The 20,078-nt window shown below is 54.2% G+C and overlaps 1 protein-coding gene across 3 annotated transcripts in view; it reads left to right on the top strand.

Annotated features, from left to right (window-relative positions):
* Positions 1–20,078, top strand: part of FADS2 (fatty acid desaturase 2) — a 30,591-nt gene that overhangs the window by 2,540 nt on the left and 7,973 nt on the right. Inside the window, exons 2-7 of one of the 3 annotated variants that reach the window (XM_032414281.1) lie at positions 5,460–5,570; positions 7,250–7,447; positions 7,567–7,668; positions 12,229–12,354; positions 19,539–19,599; positions 19,989–20,065. In XM_032414281.1, coding sequence (XP_032270172.1) covers positions 5,460–5,570; positions 7,250–7,447; positions 7,567–7,668; positions 12,229–12,354; positions 19,539–19,599; positions 19,989–20,065 — 675 coding nt within the window. The remainder of the gene's footprint in view (positions 1–5,459; positions 5,571–7,249; positions 7,448–7,566; positions 7,669–12,228; positions 12,355–19,538; positions 19,600–19,988; positions 20,066–20,078) is intronic. The other 2 variants (XM_032414282.1, XM_032414283.1) reach the window with 2 other exon arrangements.

Below are 20,078 nucleotides of genomic sequence, written 5' to 3' on the forward strand. Positions count from 1 at the left end.
GGATATAGTGGTGTAACGTGGAGTGGGCAACTGGGTTCTCCTCTCTTCGTTGTCTGGGACCAGGGTGGGGAAAGGCCATGGGCAGCACGGGGTGTATAGGAAGGGGATTCCGGGAGGTAGGAATAGGCTAGGAATCAAGAGACCCTTGGTCTTGGGCTGTTGAGCGGTGGTTTTGCCCCTCAGAGCACAGACTTCTTCCTTAGAGCTTGCGACAGACAGAGTATTAGGGCCATGCAAGTTGGGGAGGGACGGGTCAGCAGATAAGATTTCAGATCCCCTGGAGCACTCAGCGCACTGTTTTGAGCCAATCATGGTGCAGTAACATCCTCCAAAGAGGCCGAAAGTCCAAGAAGCCATTCTTGGGACAATTCAGGGCCTCTATAAGGGATTTTCCTGTTTCTGAAGAAAGGGCCTCAGAAGTCAAGATCACCTCTTCCCCAAAGGGTAACCTAGCCAAGGGCAGTGGTCATTTGGTGCTTCTGCAGAAGGAAGAATTTGACCTTGCCTGTAAGAATACAGGTGCTTAATTTTTGCAACTCACAGAGCACATTCATGCATGTTAGTGCAGCTGGCCCTCGGATCAGACCTGTAGGTATCTCTCATTGCTCTTAGGTTTAAAAACCTTGCTCAAGTTTGAAAACCTTGCTCCAGTGGTAGCACTCAGCCCCTAAGCTCAAGATCTGTCATTACGGAGTCCTCCAGGCCCACCTCTCTCCCTCTCTCCCTTCCTATTCCACCTCCCCTGCCCTCTGGCACTCCTTTGCTCTCCACCTTGCTGTGGGAAAAGGAACCCCCCGAGTCCCAAGGATGTCTGCTCTTCAAGGCAGAGGCCCACCACCCACCACTGCAGAACTTTCCCCACTTGGGGCTTTTAATCTTCAGCTGCAATTCATCACACATTTATTCGGTGTCTCCTCGCCTCTGAGCTGGGCCCCGGGCATTAAGATGAACAATTCAGACAATGACCACATCTGGTGGGTTTGTTTCTCTCCCTTCCTCTCAAGCTGGGACTTGACGCTTAGACCTTCTCCTTCTAGGCACCAGCTCCCCACCTCCTGCCTTGTCTCCAGCTTTTCCTGCCCCATCTGCATCAGTCGCCTCTTAGAACCCAGGGAAGGCGAGAAGTGGTCAGGGTTCTTTCCATCGGTGAACCTGCTCCTATGTTGTTCTTATGAAAAGGCAACGGATTGAAAATGGCACGATCTCTGACCTCCTTTAGACAGGGCAGGAGGGTGGTGGTATTCGGAGTCAGAGGACCTAGGCTTGCATTCCCGCTTTAGGAATTCCTAAGCGAGGCATTTCCTGTGAACTTTGCTTTCACACGTCTGTGAAATGGGAGGTTGTTGCCTTCCAATGGGCTGTGCATAACTTCACTCTTTCACACTCAGGATGTCCTACAGGTGTGAGGGATCCTTACTGGGTGTCCCTTAGCCTCCTGTGCACGTATGTGCATGTCCCCAGCACCCAGAGTAGGCAGTTAAGTAGACCACCAACAGAATGTGAAGAAATGTTGAGTGTCCCCATTTTCACCAGAGGAAAAGGTGTTGACAGCGCATTAAATCGCTCCTCTGTTTTTGCCCAGAAGGCAGCTGTGCTTCCTGAGCTGGATCTGGGCAGGGCAGGCTGGCCCCCGCTGACCGCAGCCTCACGCAAGCACCCAGCAAAGCATCCTCCCATTGCTTACCCTTTGTGAGAATCCTCTCAGGCCCCGTGGGTTTGCTCTGCTGTCACTTGCGCCTACCTTCTGTGTAGTTGTGCTCTTCCCACCCCGGGGCCTTGCGTGTGCCAGACATCAGCTGAGATGCTCTCACTGAGGGCGCTCTGGTCACAGAGCTCAGCCCACAGCCTCTTCCTTTCCCTGGGATGTGCCACGGTCCAGGGGCTCCACCGTGGGAAGGGCGTCAGTGACTCTGTCTCTAGCTGAGAGCTCAGGGTACTTCCTCAGCTTCTCCCTCTTTAACCCCTTGTCCTGTGGAGTCCCGGTCCCCAGGGCTGCTACCTGCGACCTGGAATGCCCTGAGTTTGCTCCTCCCATGTTTCCTGGGTCCAGGCTCAGTGCCCAGGTGTATGAGGCTGGCCTGGAGACTAGCTCTGCTCTGCAGAGAAGGTGGGCACAGCCGGAAACAAATCATGGCCCCCAACCCTCAGTGTGGTAGGAGCCACCAGCTCTACCCTGAGTGGGGTTGGGCCAGGGAAGGTGTCTTCATGCAGAAGTTCATGGCGCTGGGGGGTGGCGGAAGCAGAAGTGCGTGGCATACGGTGTCTTCCATTTTGGAATCTCTGGCCCTTCCTCCCGCAGCCTGCCCTCCCCACCCTGCAGCCCACACCCCTGCCCGCCTGAGGACAGGTCCGGTCTGCTCTCAAGCTGTTGCTGCTCCTTTCTCTTCACCCTTGTCTCAGGCCCTCCTGGAAAGCCGTTGGCTTCTCTTCCTGACGAGGACAGATTCTGGTTCCAATTCTTGTTCCCAAAGTCAGCGTTTGGATTGGCCCCCTCTTGCCTTGCCTGGTGACGTCCCTAGCACCAGCCAGACCCTTCTATAACCCAACAGTTACTGGGAACCTTCTGTAGGAGTGTGAGGTCCCTCCGTGACACTTTGAAGGGGAAGACGCAAAAAGTGCTCAACTCTCAGCGGGGAGGAAGCTTGTTTTGATTGAGGCGTGTGTATGAGCTTTGGAAAACTCTAGAAGTAGGCACACCTGCAATGTGACTGCAGGCTCCAGCTTCGCCTCCCTCAGTCTCTTTTCTTGTCTCTAAAATAGGACCTGCCTTAGAGTTTGGTAAAGGTTAGCGCTTACGTACACCTAAGTGTAGCTCAGTGGCTAGCCTACAGGTCTCAGCATGCGGTAACTCTGCAACCACCAGACTGGGGCGGGAGAGGGTGAAGAGTTCTGGTGTCTTGGAAGCATGAGCCAGTTGCACAAAACAGCGCGAGAAGGGTCTGAACATGATTGCAGAGTGGGAAAGTTTCCTGGGGTTCGAGGCGGCAGAGCTGTGGGATCCTGGGCCCTCACATTCACTTGTGAGCCCCTCTTAAGCGTGGTCATAAGCCTTGGGGTTGCAGTGATCAAGACGGCTGTGGCCCTTCCCTTGTGGAGCTCACCAGAGTCTCGCGGGGGGAGAATGACATATATGGAAGTAATACAGCTTGTGAATTTGTAACTGTTATGAAGAAGGCGAAACAGGGCAATGTCCAAGAGAGAGTGTGGGGCTGGGGGCTGGTTGGGAAAAGCAGGCCACGCGGCACCATGGGAGCAGGGCTCCCAGGCAGAAGGAAGCACCGTGCGAAGGCCCTGGCGTCAGCATGAGTTTGGGGGGTTCACAGGTGGTCTTCACCTGGTCTGCTCAGAAAGCCGTCAGATCTACCAGGGACGGCCAGACAATCTAACGGCACTTGGCTTCCTCGACGGGCAGGAGGGATGTGGTGCAGCAGTCCCTGAGTCAGGTGAACCTGGGTTTGATCCTGGCTCTGCGCTTGGAGCAGAGGATGTCCCCTTCTTGTGCTCCAGTGTCTTCATCTATACGACAGGGCGCTCAGCCTTCGGGGAGGGAGCGTAAACAAGGCTCCTGGCTCGCTCCCTGTCACTTGGGGGGGGGGGTGAGAGGCCACCTGAGAGCCCTCTGGAAATGGCCAAGGAATGGCCTGGGTCAGGACGGGAGTCTGTCTGTCTGTCTGTCTGCTCCACCAAGTTCCCCAGCCCAGGTGGGGGCTTGAGGGCATGACCTGGACCTGAGGGTGGGCTGGGGTAGGGCAGCGGGTGCTGGCTGAGAAATGAGCCACCTCGTCCCTCAGTTCTTCACCACCTGCTCCTAAGAATGGGGACATGGTCTAACATCATCACAAAACCTTCTTTGCGATTAAGAAAATGAATAGTAAGTCCTTCCTATGACCAGATATGTGGTCCATATTCCAATTTTCTCATTCAACCCCAAAAATGTCCTGTGGAATGGCTGGGTCTTTATTTATTTTCCCCCTCCAAATAGGAGCCTTTCAAATCAAGCATTGCCTTTTTTATAATCTTTTTGTTTTATCTTTCTCAGTTTTTTAAAAGCTAAACACCTCCTCCCAACACACACACACACACTTCCCACCCCCCAACTACATTAATGTTTCTCATGGTTTCTCATGGTGTCATTTGACTTCGTCCTCTGTCCTGCAATGTGTGAAAGTTTGGCTTACTGCTGGGTAAATGTTTGCCACTGGGTCATCATATCGTAGCCCATGATGCCAGCTCATCCCTAATGGAAATGCCATGTTGGTTATGAGATGATTTATGTAATAATTTACATAACGCATATAGAAAAGAATCTAGAGAGAAACAAGCTAAAATATTAGCAACGGTGGTCGCTCTCTGGGTGGTATTTATTTTCCTCTTTATTCTTCTGTACATTCTCTAAATTTGCCCAAATCAAGCACATTATAACTTTGTAATTGGAATTACAATAATAATTTTTTTAAGATTATTTATTTATTTATTTGACAGAGAGAGTACAAACATGGGGAGCAGCAGGCAGAGGGAAAAGGAGAAGCAGACTCCCCACGGAGCAGGGAGCCCGATGTGGGGCTCAATCCCAGAACCCCAAGATCATGACCTGAGCCAAAGGCAGATGCCCAACCAACTGAGCCACCCAGGCCCCCCTACAATAATAATATTATTATATAATATTTAAAATAAATATTTTTTAAAGATTTTATTTATTCGAGAGAGAGAGCAAGCCTGAGCAGGGGGGAAGGGCAGAGGGAGAAGCAGACTCCCCACCCAGCAGGGAGCCCCGACATGGGGTTCGATCTCAGGACCCTGGGATCATGACCTGAGCTGAAGGCAGATGCTTAACCGACTGAGCCACTCAGGCGCCCCTATTTTTAAAATTTTAAAAGCAGTAATATAGCAGTGTTAGAGAAAGTTTGAGAAGTAATAAAATAAAGCAAGGCATAATGCCGCTATTTTAACACATTACTGTTTAGGGCTTTATCTTTTTCGTAATTATTTTCATGCTTTTTCTAATTATGAAAAAGCTTTTTTCAGACATGTTTTTTACCTAGTTTTGTATTTGGTTTTGGCTTGACATGATCTCCCAAGCACATTTTCCGTGCTGTAGTGGGCTCCAGCCCTGTGCTTTTCACTGTAAACCATGTGCATGGGGTGGCAAGTCGTGTGGTTTCCTGGGTGCCCTGCCCAGTCCGTGCATCTCCCTGCAGGGGTACATTTTTCTGACTCACCCGGAGGCATCCTGAATGTCTGCACACACCCTTGGTGAGCTGAGGGTGGAGATCCAGGGGTAGCGCTGGTTTGGCTGGGCACCGGGTTCCGCCGAGATGAGGCAGGAGAGAGCATTTGGGGCCAGGTCCCGGGAGGCCTCGATCAGTGTCCCAAGTGGGGACATGGAGAGCGGCTGCCGGTGAGCCCTGCCCTCCCTGGGTTGAGGTCTCCCACTTACCACCTGCTTCCCTGCTCCCTAGGATGCCTTCCTCGCCTTCCACCGTGACCTTGATTTCGTGCGCAAGTTCATGAAGCCCCTGCTGATTGGAGAGCTGGCTCCAGAGGAGCCCAGCCAGGACCATGGCAAGAACGTGAGTGTGCCCAGACCAAGGAAGGAGGGGAGGGTTTGCAGGGAGAGGGGGTGCCCGCCTAAAGACAGAGTGCCAGGTGTGGGCCAAGGGACCTTTATGCCAGTCCAGGGGAGCCACCGCCCAATGCCTGGGGTTAGGCAGGACTCTGAGATTCTGCAGTGAGCCTCTTCCTCTTGCTGCCAGCCTAGGCTGGCCCCTTACCTTGCAGTGATTCTTTCCCAGCCTCTTCATGTCCGTGGTGTCAATAGAGTTAGGCTGGGCTCAGGGTCTTCTCTTCTGGTCCAGTTCTCCCACCGTTTTCTCTTTCTCCTTCCCTGGGAAATCCAGCCCATTCCATGTGCCCCTCCCCCTGGCTCTCCCCGTCTCTGCCCCTCCCCTTTCTCCCCAGGGCTGAAGGGGGAAATTGTCTTCACCCCTCCCTGGAGCTGACCTGGGTTTCCATCCTGCTTCCTTCACCCATGGCTCCATCCTCCGCCCTCCCCAGCCCCCCTGTAGGCAGGCAGCTTCTCTCCTCTCTTCCGTGTCCTGTGGGCTTCCTTCTTCCTGACCCTGCCTTCTTTGGCCCCTACCTGGTTTCCCCACTTTTCCTACTTAAACAGGTGTTCACCACTCTTCAAGATCCTTTGCCAATTATCACCCAGGCTCCCAAACCTGGCCTCCTCCACCCACATGGCACCCTGTCTACCCTTTCAAAGCGCCCTCTTCCCCCCACCTGCCTGACCCCTGCCTCCCAGCTGCTTTCTTTCTCCCAGCCGTGCTCATGTCTCCAGAGCTGCCCCTGACTCCACCTTGGCCTCCCCAGCCCCACATCCCCAAGGCCCACCCAGTGGTCCCACCTCCCTGAGCTCTCTAGGGGCAGGGATGTCGTCTGGCAGGGGGCAACCCCCTCGACAGAGTGCCCAGAGCAAGTGGGGGCAGGGTTGGGTAGTGGAAAAGTGCGAGCTGTGTGTGTGTGTGTGTGTGTGGTATACATAGCACAAATTTTACCATTTTAGCCAGTTTTAGATGCATAGTTCAGTGGCTTGGGAGCACATTCACATTGTTATGCAACCTTTGCCACCATCCACTTCCAGAACTTATTCATCACCCCAAATTATAACTGTCCCCATTAAACATTAACTCCCCATTAAACATCCCCCCTGCCTGCAGCCCCGGTAAACACTACTCCACTTCCTGTCTGTGATTTGCCTGCTCTAGGTAGCTCGGGTACATGGGATCATACAGTATTTGTCCTGTGGTGTCTGGCTTAATTTCACGGAGCCCGGGGTCTGCAAGGTTCATCCCTGCGGTAGCGGGTGTCGGACTCTCCTTCCTCTTCGAGGCTGAATAGTATTCCATTGTGCGGATAGACCACATTCTCTTTAGCCATGCATCCATTGATGGCTAGTTGGGTTGTTTCTGCCTCGTGCCTTGGGAGTAATGCCACTGTGAACGAAAAAACACCGGCTTTTGAGTCGAATCCTTTCTCTGCCACCTACCTGGCTGGGGCCAAATGTGCAGTCCTCAGGGCTATGGAGGCCCAGGCAGGTGTGGCAGGCATCATGCGTGGTGGCCGGGCTCCCTCGGGTCACGGGCCTGTGGAGTGGTCCCTCTTGCCACCGCTTCTCCTGGCAAGAAGACGTTGGTCCCCTCCGGCGCAGCTAGGTGGCCGACACTTGCCCTGTGCCCTTGCTCAACAGCCCCAGATCATCGAGGACTTCCGGGCCCTGAGGAAGGCCGCCGAGGACATGAACCTGTTCAAGAGTAACCACCTGTTCTTCCTCCTTCTCCTGGCCCACATCATCGTCATGGAGAGCATTGCCTGGTTCATCATCTTTTACTTTGGCAATGGCTGGATTCCAACCATCATCACGGCCTTTGTCCTTGCTACCTCTCAGGTGAGGTGGGGCGCCCTCACCGGACGCCTAAAGCCCCCACCCTAACCCCCCCACCCCCTTAGCTCGCAGAGGCCGAGGACGCTTGAAAGCTGGCTCTGTGACAGCATGTCTTTCCCCAGGCCCAAGCCGGATGGCTGCAACACGATTATGGCCATCTGTCTGTCTTCAAGAAGTCCGCATGGAACCACGTTGTCCACAAGTTCATCATTGGCCACTTAAAGGTAAATACCGGCAGCCCTGGGCATCTGCCCATCAACTAGCCGCTGGCTCGGCCCTGGCTTACTTTGCCTGGGGCCAAGTCTCCTCTCGGGTCAGTGTCTGTGGCCGCAGGGTAACACGGCGGGTGCGCCGGGGAGCCAGGCCTCCCTGCTGGGCTTCTCGAATCCTCCCCTCCTCTGACCTTCCCAGGCCTGTCTCTGTATCACATCAACCAGCAAAAGCAGCGTGCTGGTTATGAGGACAGGCACACGCTGCCTTTGTACATTGACTCATTTGATGATATTTATGATATTGCTTACTAGTTATCTAAAAACTTTTCTAATAAGTCCCTCTTAGTCTGAAAGAGAGATATTGTCATGGAAGTCTTTAGATAAGGGACATGAAAGAGCACAGTGATCCGCTGAGCCACAGGACCGGAGTTGTATTTAAGGCTCGTGGGGAAATAGTTCCTGTCTCCCACTCCTGCCGCTGAGGAGGTCGCCCCACAAAGCGTTACAGTGAGGCAAGTTCGTCAGAAGACAGGCTGGACTTGCCAGCGACCTTGGACTCGTCCGATTGGCTTATCTCCTTGGTTTTGGAAATAAGTCCTTGCTGGCTCGTTCTGAAACAGATCATCCCCCACTCGGCCCTTTCCCAGAAGCACCCAGCTGCTTCCTAAGAAAGGCTGGGTCCTAAAGAATCCCACCCCACCTCGCTCTGGCTTGGGAAGAGCTACCTGTCTGGGTTAAGCATATCCCCCCGCGACCCAGACCGCGGAGAGCCCATGGCTTTCGGGCCCCGGATCTGGTTGGGGGTGAACCAATGCTGAACTAGGAACCAGTTCCCTCGCAGCTTGCCTGGCCCTGAGCCTGAGGCGGCCTGAGAACCTGGTTTCTGTCCAGAAAGTCAGGGCTGAAGGGAGCGGGTGTGCATAGTAGAGCGCTTTGTTTCATTTCATACTCTTGTCTGCTGGATAAAACCCTCCTCAGTATTGGAAAGTAACATCTCACTCCCGACCCACATTATCCCCACCCGCTTAACAAAGATGGGCTGTGTCCTGTATCCAGATTCTGGGTGGGAGCCGGGAGGACCTTTCCTGCCTCACGTCCCTCAGTTTTTGCAGGACCTTGGAGCGCAGCTCTCCTGTCAGACGGAGGACGAGGCCAGGACAGAGGACTGGCCTCCATGGAGAACGTGGGTTAATGACGTCAGAACTCTGGGATAGGGGGAAGACGGGGTACTTGGGCCCGGAGGTCAGAGGTCAGAGACGGGGGCTGCACTCATGGCTGGCCAGTTCTCTGCTTTGCTGTGTCTTTCTTGCCATGTGTAGGCCGGGGGGGCACAGTTATGCAGCTCACCCCAGGGTGCCCCAGAGCCTGGAGCCTCACAGCTTGGCTGAAACCAGTCTGGCACCCCATAGTCACACGGCTGCAGACGAGTCTTGTAGATCCATCTGCTCTCTTGGTTTCCCTTTGCTGGGAAAAAAGGGGGCTGGCTGCAGGGAGGTCCCCAGGTGCCCTGCCACCTCGAGCGTCCTATAGCACAAGTTGGTGTGGAGCAGAGAACGGGGTGCCGGGCGCCTCAAGGGGCTGGGACCTGCTTCCTACCCGCAGCCTGAGCAGCTGCGGGATTCCAGAGTGGGCTCTCCCCATCCCGACTTGCGGGCTATTCCGGCGGACAGGTCTTTCAGAGGATGGTCTTGTACAAAGAGTTCTGAGTCATCACACCTCTGTTAAAAACCCTTTAAGTGTTCGGCATTGCACTTAGGATAAAATGCACACGGCAAGGCCAGCACCCTCCAGACTCCGCATCTGGAGACGGAGACCAGGAGACCGCCAACTTTTCCACTACATCATCTCGGGCCACCAGGGCCAGGACTAGGGCGAGGCAAGTGAGGCACTTGCCTCGGGCACAAAATTTAAGGGGACACTAAAGGACTCAGTAATCAGGATGAAGAACATTTTAATATAGGTTTTAAAAAACAAAATTAATGCCAAGGAAAATCTACAGTGAACAAAATAGCAACATTTTAAATAAAGATCAGGACTGTGCTGGGCCATATTGGAACCTGAGGCAAAAGGAAAAAATCTGTGACCCTATATACGTGTTTGTATGTATTATTTTTTTAATGGTTAGTTGGTCTTTTTCCTCAGAACATTAAAGTAGTTGAGAAATATTTAAGAGTTGGGAAGCTGGACGTATTAAAGGTCCCAACATTAAGGGAAAGTATATTCTTTGTACCAAAACAGAATTTATTATTATTTTACTTTGGTTTAAGTTAGTTAAAAATTATTTAAGGGGCGCCTGGATGGCTTAGTCAGTTAAGCGTCTGACTCTTGGTTTCAGCTCAGGTCGTGATCTCAGGATCAGGAGATTGAGTCCCATGTCGGGCTCCGTGCTGGGTGGGGAGTCTGCTTGAGAGTCTCTCTCTCCCTTTCCCCCTGCCCCTCCTGCCCTAAAAAAAATTTTTTTTTTTTAATTTTTGAATTAAGATTGTCACTTGGTGGAGAAAAGTCATCCAACTTGGCAATTCTCTCATTTGAAAATGAGACAAACTAAAAAATCGATTCGGAAACTGTTGTTGATGCCTTTGTGACCATTCAAGCCAGGAGTACACATTTTTCGATTTCTCTCAGGCTCTGATAGGGTTTAGCCCAGGACTTTTGGCTGCGATCCTGGGTTTTCGGCTCAACCAAGGGGACCTCGCCCAACCTCTTCCCTCTGTCAGGAAGGCACCCCTCACTCTCACTCTGCCTGGCCCCCTCCCCTCCCCCAGTTTTGCTTGTCTTTCCCCGCCCCATCTCAGTGTGCTGGGGTGCTCTACTCTCCCTTGCCAGGCCAAGGGCTTGCCTCTGGATCACTGCTTCATCCGCAGAGCTGCTCCTCATCCCAGGGCAGGCAGGGCTTCTGGGTGGGAAGACTAAGTAGGGCTCTGCCTAGTGAAGAATGGAAATGGAAGAGAACCCCCCGGAGGACTAGCTCTGTCCAGAGAGAGCGAGACGGCCTCCCTTCGCTGACTCGTCGCCGGGGCGTTCACAGCTCATCTCTCTTTCCTTCCTTCATTTATTCCACAAACATCCCTGGGTCGGTGTATTCTAAACATCTGCCCACTCTTAACATGACTTGCTCCTCAATTTCTTTGTGCTGGGGACTTTCCATGTGACCTTTCCCAGGAGTGGGGTTCCTTCCGGCTGGAAAGGTGAACGTGTCATCTGAGTCCTCAGTCCTCTGAGCCCTCACTCACTGACATTTTTTTTTCGCCACTTTGATGGGTTTTGAGACCCACGTGCTTACAGGCAAAGGCCAAACCTGTGCCCGCCCAGGCCTCTCCGTGTCCAAAGACCTTGTTTGTGCCAAAAGGATCTTCCAAGTAAAATGTTTGTTTTAGCAGTTAGTCCTTCTTGTGGATGACCAGACCCTGGGCCCAAGGGTTGATTGATCCAGCAGTAGTTCACCAGTAAAGAGTGAAGAGTCGGAAGGGTCCCATTTCCTTCTATGGGCCACAGGGCAACTGTGGGGAGAGGCATGCCTCCAAACTGTGTCGAGAGCTTGCGTTGGTGAGACAGAGCTTTGTGACTTTGAAATAAATACTTAGGCAATGCTTCCTGTCTCCTAGAATCGTGGTTTTATATTTTCATGTTAGAACCTGGGAGCTCTTCCCTGTTCCTGTTAGCGATGGCTTATTAAGCCTTCCTTTGGCCTTCCAGGTGGGACCTCACTGAGTCCTCACCGCTCAGGGCAGCAACTGATCGGGCTGTTGGGTTGTCTCTTGCCAGCTGCTTATAGAATATTCACAGATTTATGCAACCATCATCACAATCGACTTGGGAAGATCTTCATCATCCCCAAAAGAAACCTCACACCTCTTAGCTGCCGCCTCCCAAGCCCCTCATCCCTCCCACGCGTCCCCAACCCTAACCCTGGGCAGCCACTAACCTTTCTATCTCTAGATTTTCTAGTCTGGACATTTCCTATAAATGGAATCACGTATGTGGTCCTTTGTGTCTGGCTTCGTTCACTCAGCAGGATGTTTTCAAGGTTCGTCCACGTTGTAGCAGGTGCTTCCCACCTTTCCGTGGCATGGCCACACAGTTTCCACCTGTTGGTCATTTTGAGTAATGGGAATGTTGCTGTATGATTTTGCGTGGCCATGTTTTCATTTCTCTTGGGTACACACCTAGGAGTAGAATCCCGGGCCATATAGTAGAGACCCCCTCTTACCGTTCCTGAAACAGAAGTGTTTCTCCTTGTATAGCACGGCACTCGGGGGACGTGCAGAGGCTGAGGGGTGTGGGGGCTCACACCTGGTGCTGGCAGAGGGCAGAGGCCGCCCCACACCGGCCCAGGTGCTCGCCATGCGCTCTGGCACCAGCTGGCCTCGCCGCCATTGCTGTGGGGGATGGGGAAACATGGAGGGACGGCCTGGCTTGGCTCCATTCACAAGTCCTGGCCTCAGGGCTGGCCGGCACTCTGGACTCAGTACTGGCAGGGCTGTTTTCGGAGGCTCGGGGGCCCGAGGCCCCGGGTGTGATGGCAAAGTTGGTTCTGAGTCTCGGTGCTGCTCACCCCATTTCCCCCCCCAGGGTGCCTCCGCCAACTGGTGGAACCATCGCCACTTCCAACATCACGCCAAGCCCAACATCTTCAACAAGGATCCCGATGTGAACATGCGGCACGTGTTCGTCCTGGGCGAATCGCAGCCCGTTGAGGTATGATGAAGGGTCAGTGTTGATGTGGGAAGTGTTTGACCTGAGCTGAAACCAGAGAAGGAGTCCTGGAGGTTGGATAGCCGTCCAAACACATCTGCCCCTGATGTTTACTTGGAAACCCTTCCTGGACGCCCTGAATTATTCAAGCTGGAATTTCGATGGAATGGCCTCATGTATGAATAATGAACCAGCTCCTTATCAGCGTTAGAGACCTCTTTCCCTCCCATGGGTTGGGGAAGAACATTTCCAGGCTTGTTTCTTCCTGGGGGCCAGGGAACTCTGGTCCCAGTTCAGCAGGCAGGCGCAGGTCCGGGGCTCGAGCGTGGTCCCCAAACACCAGCTCAAGGAAACCTTATTGGGAGAGTCACAGTCCTCGATGTGGAGAGGGACCTCAGCGTAGTCTGGTCCAACCTGCTTCACCAGATGTGACAAAGGGAGGCTCCGGGGAAGGAGGGGATGTGTTCAGGATCCTATAATTTAGTGGCTAGTCTAGGATGAGGCCCTGGATCTGAGAATGAGGTCATTTCCTTCCGCTCTAGCACACTGCCTTATTTTTATGTTAGTTCAATTTTTAGTATAAATATAGAATTTACCTGTGACAAGCAGTTAAATATTACTAGAAATACACAAAATCACAAAGTGAATCTCCTATTACCTCCATCATCCCCCTTTGCCCCAAAGATCTTACCCCTGAGGATAGCCACTGATGAAAACATGGTACATAAATCCTTCCAGATTTCTTTTATGTGCATATTCATATGCACATTCATTTTGTATGTATGTATTTATTTATTTATTTTTAAAGATTTTATTTATTTATTTGAGAGAGAGAGGGAGAATGAGCAGGGGGGAGGGGCCGAGTGAGAGGGAGAAGCCGACCCCCGGCTGAGCAGGGAGCCCAATGCGGGGCTCCATCCCAGGACCCTGAGATCACGACCTGGCCGAAGGCAGACGCTTAACCGACTGAGCCACCTAGGTACCCCAGCACATATTCATTTTAAAAACCAAAATTAAAACGTAGACATTCTGTCCTGCAACTTGCCGCCTTACCAAACACAGACCTCTTTCTGGTAGTCCAAGTGATCTGGCCTTTGCCTGGGTCTGTCCGGTGCTCCGTTGTATTTCTGTAGCATCATGTGACCCATGCTGTTTTGTAAGATAGGAAACTTGTTGCTACTTCTCAATTTCTTTTTTTTTTTTTTAAAGATTTTATTTATTTATTTGACAGAGAGATAGAGAGAGAACACAAGTAGGCAGAGGGAGAGGGAGAAGCAGGCTCCCCGCAGAGCAGGGAGCCCGATGCGGGACTCGATCCCAGGACCCTGGAATCATGACCTGAGCCGAAGGCAGCCGCTTAACCAACTGAGCCACCCAGGCGCCCTTCTTAATTTCTTTTTAATAAAATCACCCCCAATGCCTTTAAAGAATGCCCTCATTTAAACACTTTTTTTTTTTTTAGAAAGTAGAGCCCCTATGGGACAGCCTCTATGTTAGGGTTTAATTTACAAAAAAATCTACCTATGCTTTGCCTTTTGGAAGTACGGTGATGAGGTAAGCCCAAGTTTAGAAGATCCTGTTGCTTTTGTACAGCTCGTAAGCATCCCAGTGCCGGGCACAGAGGAGGGGCTCAGTAAGCATCTTTCAAGCGAGGCCCATTGAGGAAGGAGAAGGGTCCCGGATTCCCACCAGTGGTGTATTCCCGACAGTGTTGGCATCCGAGACTTGGAACAAGGAGAGGAGAGAGCGTGTCCCTCCAGTTCTAGTTTGTACCCTGTCTTTCCCATCTCAGTTCCACCCAAGAGAATATCTGAGCAGAAACACAGATTTTCTGCAACATGGTCAATAGCACAGGAAATTAGCCAACATTCAGTACTTGGGAAGCCAGGCAGGGATTATATTCCCTTCCAAAGTACGTGCTGCTTGCCTCTTTCTTCTAGGAAGCAGTTTGCTAGCTTTGATTAGAGGTGTCCAGATAATGCAGCTGATTAATTTGGGGCCTTCAGCTGAGTGAAATCAAAGGCTTCCCTTTCTGCATGAGGCTTCCTGTTGGAGAGCTGGTGGCTGTCCTGCCAGTTGTTCTCTGCGTCCCTAATACCAGAAATCTAGTCTCACCAGCTCCGCTCTGTGCCATGGCTAGCGAAGCCTCTTCCACACTTCCTCTCCCTAGACACCTCTTCAGTGCCGGCTTTGGGGCCGGGGCCGGGTGGGAGGTTTCGGAGATCTGGTTACCCCATTGCTAGTAGCATTTGAAAGACCACCCTGTGGAAATCCTCAACTCTTAACACACGTGTAGGGGGAAAGGCCAGATATTCGCTGGGCTCCTGGTCGAGCTGTGCCCCGGTGTCCACGAGAGCATGCTGCCGCCCTGGGAGGGACCCTGGCAGCAGTGGGTCCAATGGCCTTGTCTCCTGCCAGCCCCACCTACCACACACCACACCAGGGCCACCCACCTGGCCCCATGTGGCCAGGCCTTGGGGCTGTTGAGCCAGCCTCTGGCCTCCAGAGCAAGGAGGCCAGGCCTCTTATCTCCAGGCTCAGGTAAACAAACCAGCTCCAAAGAGCTAGGCAGAAATTAAGTAGAGGGGTCTCAGCAGCGAAATCCCTTTCCTCGTGAGTTCTCTGCCTTTTGGTCTTATTTATGACTTCTGGGAGGATTTTGTTTGTTTTATGTAGAAAGAGGTATTCACTTTTTCCCCCCCTCCTGCAGATTCCTTTAATTTCTTTCATGCTTAGAAAGTTCTTTTTTTTTTTTTAAGATTTTATTTTTAAGTAGTCTCTACACCCAACGTGGGGCTCCAACTCAAAACCCCGAGATCGAGAGTCACATGCTCTACCAAGTGAGCCAGCCAAGCGCCCCAAGAAAGTTCTCCATTCGTACTATTTTCAGTGTTTTGTGGCTTCACTTTTGAATTATTTAACTTTGGCCACATGTGCTGTGGGTAGGCTGGTGTCCGTCCTTCTCATTTGTCTGGAGTCAGCCAGGTTCCCCAGCACCCCCATCAGGATGCATGGCCCCATCTGTGCGGGAAAGTGTCCCCCCTGAGCCCCGCGCCCAGGCTGCGTGGTCAGCCTCACGGGGGCGTCGTCTGCGAGACTTGGGCGGCCCTCCATCCACCCCTGGCCCTTCATCACTGGCCGGCAGCCCTCTTAGCACAAGTCATCGTCTTCACACTCTGTCTTTCCATCTTGCAGTAAGGCCTGTTTCTCCAGTTCCTTAAGCCTCTTTTTTTTTCCTCTTAGAAAAGTTTTATACTTTTCTTTATACGTCTCGTGGGTGTTTCTTTTCCAGTTCAATCATGGATCTTTCCTACTTTGGCTATTGGGATCAGTGTTCCTCCAATGTTCCGGGAAGCTGTTGATACTTGGTGGGTAACTTGGGTCCAGCTGGCATCCGCTCAGGCCTCTCTGCGATCCTAGTTGTCTTTCAGTTGGTTCTTTTTTGAGTTTCCTGGGTAGACAGTTATATCCTTGAAAATAATAAAAGGTACTCTTTCTCATAGCTCCACTCTTTCTCAAGCTCTCTTACTTCTGGAGCTTCCAGAACAGCATTAAATAGAGGTGAAGTCAGCGGCAGGCTTCGCCCCTCCCTTTATCTGTCTGCCACATCCCAGAGGGCGACAGGGAGGCCACTATCCCTGTGGTACTGAGGTGGGCTTTCGGAAGCCATGAGTGTTTGCGCCTCCTCACCGGAGAGCCTGCCTTTCCACCTATCTGGGACGCTCTCCCTGCCCCACCGCCTGTCTGCAGCCAACCCTCCAGGCTTCTTTGTGAACCAGCCAAGGGATCAGTCCTCCCTTGGAACAACCAGGGCCCTCCTGTCAGGGCCCGTGGACCGGGGCCTTGCCATTCTACGCATGCCCGGCCTAGCTATGTAGCTCATTTCTCTCTGGGAGTTTGTAGGTTCCCAGAGGCGGGGACTGGGCTTTGCGACAGCTCCCCTCCCCCAACCCTGAAGGGACAAGGAAGGCCCTTGTCATTCCTCAGACATTTTGTTCCAAAGCTGAAAAGTCCCCTGCACATGCCCCTGGCATGCACTCAGCCTGCAATCCCAGCCTGGCCCGGGGTTTGTGGAGAGGGTGAGCACAGGAGGGCCAGCCCAGCCTGGGCAAAGGGGCAGGGACCTCCGGGAAACCAGGCCACCAGGGTTGGCAGGGCTCCCCCTCCCTCCGCCCTGATTTGCATCCCCTGTGAGCCACCGCTTGGGAATGCGTCAAAGGGAGCCCTTGGTCTGCTACCATTTTCATCTCTCGACCACAACAAGCCGCCTTGCCCGAGTGAAAGCACCCTCTGTCTTCCCCGAGCCTCACCTATGACAGCCACCCGAGCTTTCTCCCTGTGTGTGATGAGGACTCTCCCGGAGGGGAGGAGGTGTGGGGAGGAGGGCAGACTCTCACCGAGTCTGCACACCCACCACCGTGCCAGGCCCGGCACGCAGGACGTCACTTCACCTTTGCTTAACCATGAGGCAGGGGCTCTCATCACGCCCATTTCAAGATGGAAGGGCTAAGGCCGAGAGACGTGAAGTAACTTGCTTGAGGTTCTAGCGGGAAAAGGCAGTGCCACCACCCAAACCCAGGCTGTCTTGCTCCCAGCTGGGGCTTCTGGGTCCCGCAGGAACCTGCCCAGGGCCACTACCTGCTGGACCCCAGGGAACTGGCTTGTTGGGTCCCTCCAGCTTTCTGATGAATTGAGATGCCAGGGGCCCTCCCCCCAGCTCGGGACGTTCTAAAGCCCTCTTCCAGCGCTCCCTGCGCCCATGACTTACGGGGCTAGACGCTGGCAGAGAGCCAAGCCAGCAAGGTAGCCACGCATCGTCAGAGCGAGCGTGTGCTCTCTGGTTTTCCGAGGAAAGTGGGTGCTGTGGGCCAGCCATACCCTGACAGGTGGCCTTGCAGTTAGTTGCCCCGCCTGAGGTCACCGAGCTGGGAACAGACGTGCAGTGACCGTTCGGTGGGTCACCACACACAGCTGTGCGTGTTGCTGGGACCGCAGCTCCCCGTTCTGTTCCCGAAGGACTGTGATGCCCGCATCATCGGCCGGTCCCTCAGCAGCCCCGGGAAGTGCCCATCGGACCCCCACTGGATGAGGCGGGGACCCACAGCTCATGGCGGGGCAGAGGAGAGCGTGTGTGGAGCAATTTGCTCAAATGCTGAATTGTGTCTGAATCCTAAGGGCCTGCCTCCCTGAGCCTGGGAACCCCCAGGGCCTGACAGAGAGGCCGGGGACCCGGCAGCTGCTGCAGGACAGTCTGCAGCATTGAAGGGGCCCACGTGGGGGCCAGGGGCAGCTGGGGGAGCGTCAGCGTGTGGGACCTGTCGCTCCCCAGAGGCCACCATAAATCAATGGGAACAGCATGCTTACTACGGAAACGCAACTTCAAATGAATCCCCTGGTATCCTTCCCCCCCACCCCAGCAGCTTAGCCGCCCCTGGGTCCTTCTATGGGAACTCTCTGGTCCGCCCACCTGTCTGGGCTGCCCTTAGTGTCACTTCCCAGGAGTCTAATTAGCCTGAGAGGGTCCATGGGGCCTGGGGCCACCTCCTGGGATGACCCATGGGCAGAGCTGTGGCAGGGAGGGCTCCTGTTCAGGGCCGAGAAGCCTGCACACAGAGGCTGGGCCTGTGGGTCTGTTTCCTGGCTTCTGGGAGGAGGTTAGAGCAGGATCCAGGGGCCATATGCTCCCTGGAACCCCGACAGGCCACTGAGTGGGTGCCCCTCTACTCCCTCCTCTGAGAAATCTTCCAAGGCTGCCTTTGAAGCCTCCTTGGCTAGGACCTCTCCAAGGCCAGCCTCAGCCCCGGCCTTAGTGACCGTCCTTGTGCCAATGGCCACACTTTCCGGGGATGAGTGAGACCCCTGCCAAGGCACAAGAGGCCACACGGGACAAAGGGGTCGGTTCTGGTGGTGCTTCGGCCAGATGGGCCGTGACCACAGCCACTGGTGCCAAGACGCCGGTCCTGGGGGCAAGCTGGGCTTCTTTCCCATCCAGGGCTCCAACTTGCAGGCGTCGTGGGCCCTCCCTGCGATTTTGATGGTTGCTACCCTCTCCGCTCCCCCCTGCAGACAGCGGCGTTGGCTCAGCCAACATCCGGGGTCTCTCCATCCATAACATGTCTCCATCTCCTGAGTACAATAAATAGGAATGAGCACCTGCAAAGGGCTGGGCCCGGGGAAGGGCGAGTGAGGGGCAGTGGGTCCCAGCCCCCCGGCGTTTATGCCTGTGCTCTCATCGGCTCCTCTTAACCACCAGTGATTTGGGTGCCAAATGGGGTGGGGGCGCGGGGGCTAAGAGATCTGTACCGGTGATCCTGGCAGATCTTGGCACCGAAAGCAAGAGCGGGGGTCACTCTCTGAGCAACACCTTATGGGAGCAAGGTGGGCTGGTCTGCAGAGAGCTGGACCCTAACACTGAAGGGCTCCAGGGACCCGTGGGGCAGTGACTTCCCTACAGGCTCGTGCTCAGCATGGCCTGAGCGGCTTGGTGCAGTGAGGATGCCCAGGTCCCAGTGCGGCCTTCCTCGCTGTGACTGTCTGGGCATCAGGGTACCCTGGGTGGGTCCCCGGCCTGCCGGCACCCTCAACTAAAAGCTATCTGCCTGGGAGAAGTGATTAGCTTTGGAAAGTTGCAGGGGGCTCTGGGGAGGTAGATGCTCCCAGCCCGGTGACTGTTAACAATTCCCCAGGCCCTAATCTGTGTTCTCCCGGCTCCTGCGGGCTCTGGGGAGCTCCCCAGCATGCCCAGGGAGCTTTTCTCACTCTCAAAGGGGTGGAGACTGGCCAAGGAGCTCCCTCGGTGGGACCCCGTATGCGTTGTTCAGTTGTGCATTCACTCCACAAACATTTATTTGGTGCCTGCCATGTGGGCTCTGAGTCAGCTTTCTTGGGTTCAGATCCCAGCTGGGCCCATTTCTCGTGTGGCCTTGAGCAGTGATTTGACCCTGAGCCTCAGCTTCAGAAGCCCCAGCCTCGTGGGCTGGCAGAGGAGGGCGTGAGCTGAGGCCTGGATGGGACAAAGCTGGGGCCGAGGAAATGGTGGCCAGTGTCGGCCGGAGCAGCTAGGAGCCAGAGGGCCGGAGGGGCCCAGCCTTGAGGTCCCAGGGTGTGGACTGACAGGTCAGGAACGGTGACTGCAGAGCGGGCGGGGGGGCCTGGGCGGGTGCTCACCCTCTCTTCTCTCTCCTCAGTACGGCAAGAAGAAGCTCAAATACCTGCCTTACAACCACCAGCACAAGTACTTCCTCCTGAGTGAGTGTTGGGGGCTGCCCTCCAACCACACCCCAGAATGGCCATCTGTCCTCCCCCCCAACCACCTGCCACCTCTTTAGACCCAGGAATCGCCCCTGAGCCTGTTTGAGCAGGAAGGGCCATCCATCTCGAGTAAACTGCTCCTGGCACATGGTGCAGACAGGACCCAGAGGCCCAGGGTCCCACACTCGGGGGCCCCTGGGTAGGGAAAGGGGGCGGCAGGGGGAAGGGGGACGTGTGCTCCCAGCCCCTCCTCAGGCACAGGTTGCTGCCTCTGCCTGGGAGCTGCGGAGCTGGGCCCCCAGTTCAGTGCTCGCCGGGCTCCCCCTGACTGCCCAGCCCGGTGCGCTGGGACGGGATGCCTCTAAGTACCCCTGCTCTCCCCGCAGTCGGGCCGCCAATACTCATCCCCCTGTACTTCCAGTACCAGATCATCACGACCATGATCTCACGCCGAGACTGGGTGGTGAGTCAAGGGG

The sequence above is a fragment of the Phoca vitulina genome, unplaced genomic scaffold, assembly GCF_004348235.1.
Source record: "Phoca vitulina isolate PV1807 unplaced genomic scaffold, GSC_HSeal_1.0 scaffold16, whole genome shotgun sequence".
NCBI classification, from domain to species: Eukaryota; Metazoa; Chordata; class Mammalia; order Carnivora; family Phocidae; genus Phoca; species Phoca vitulina.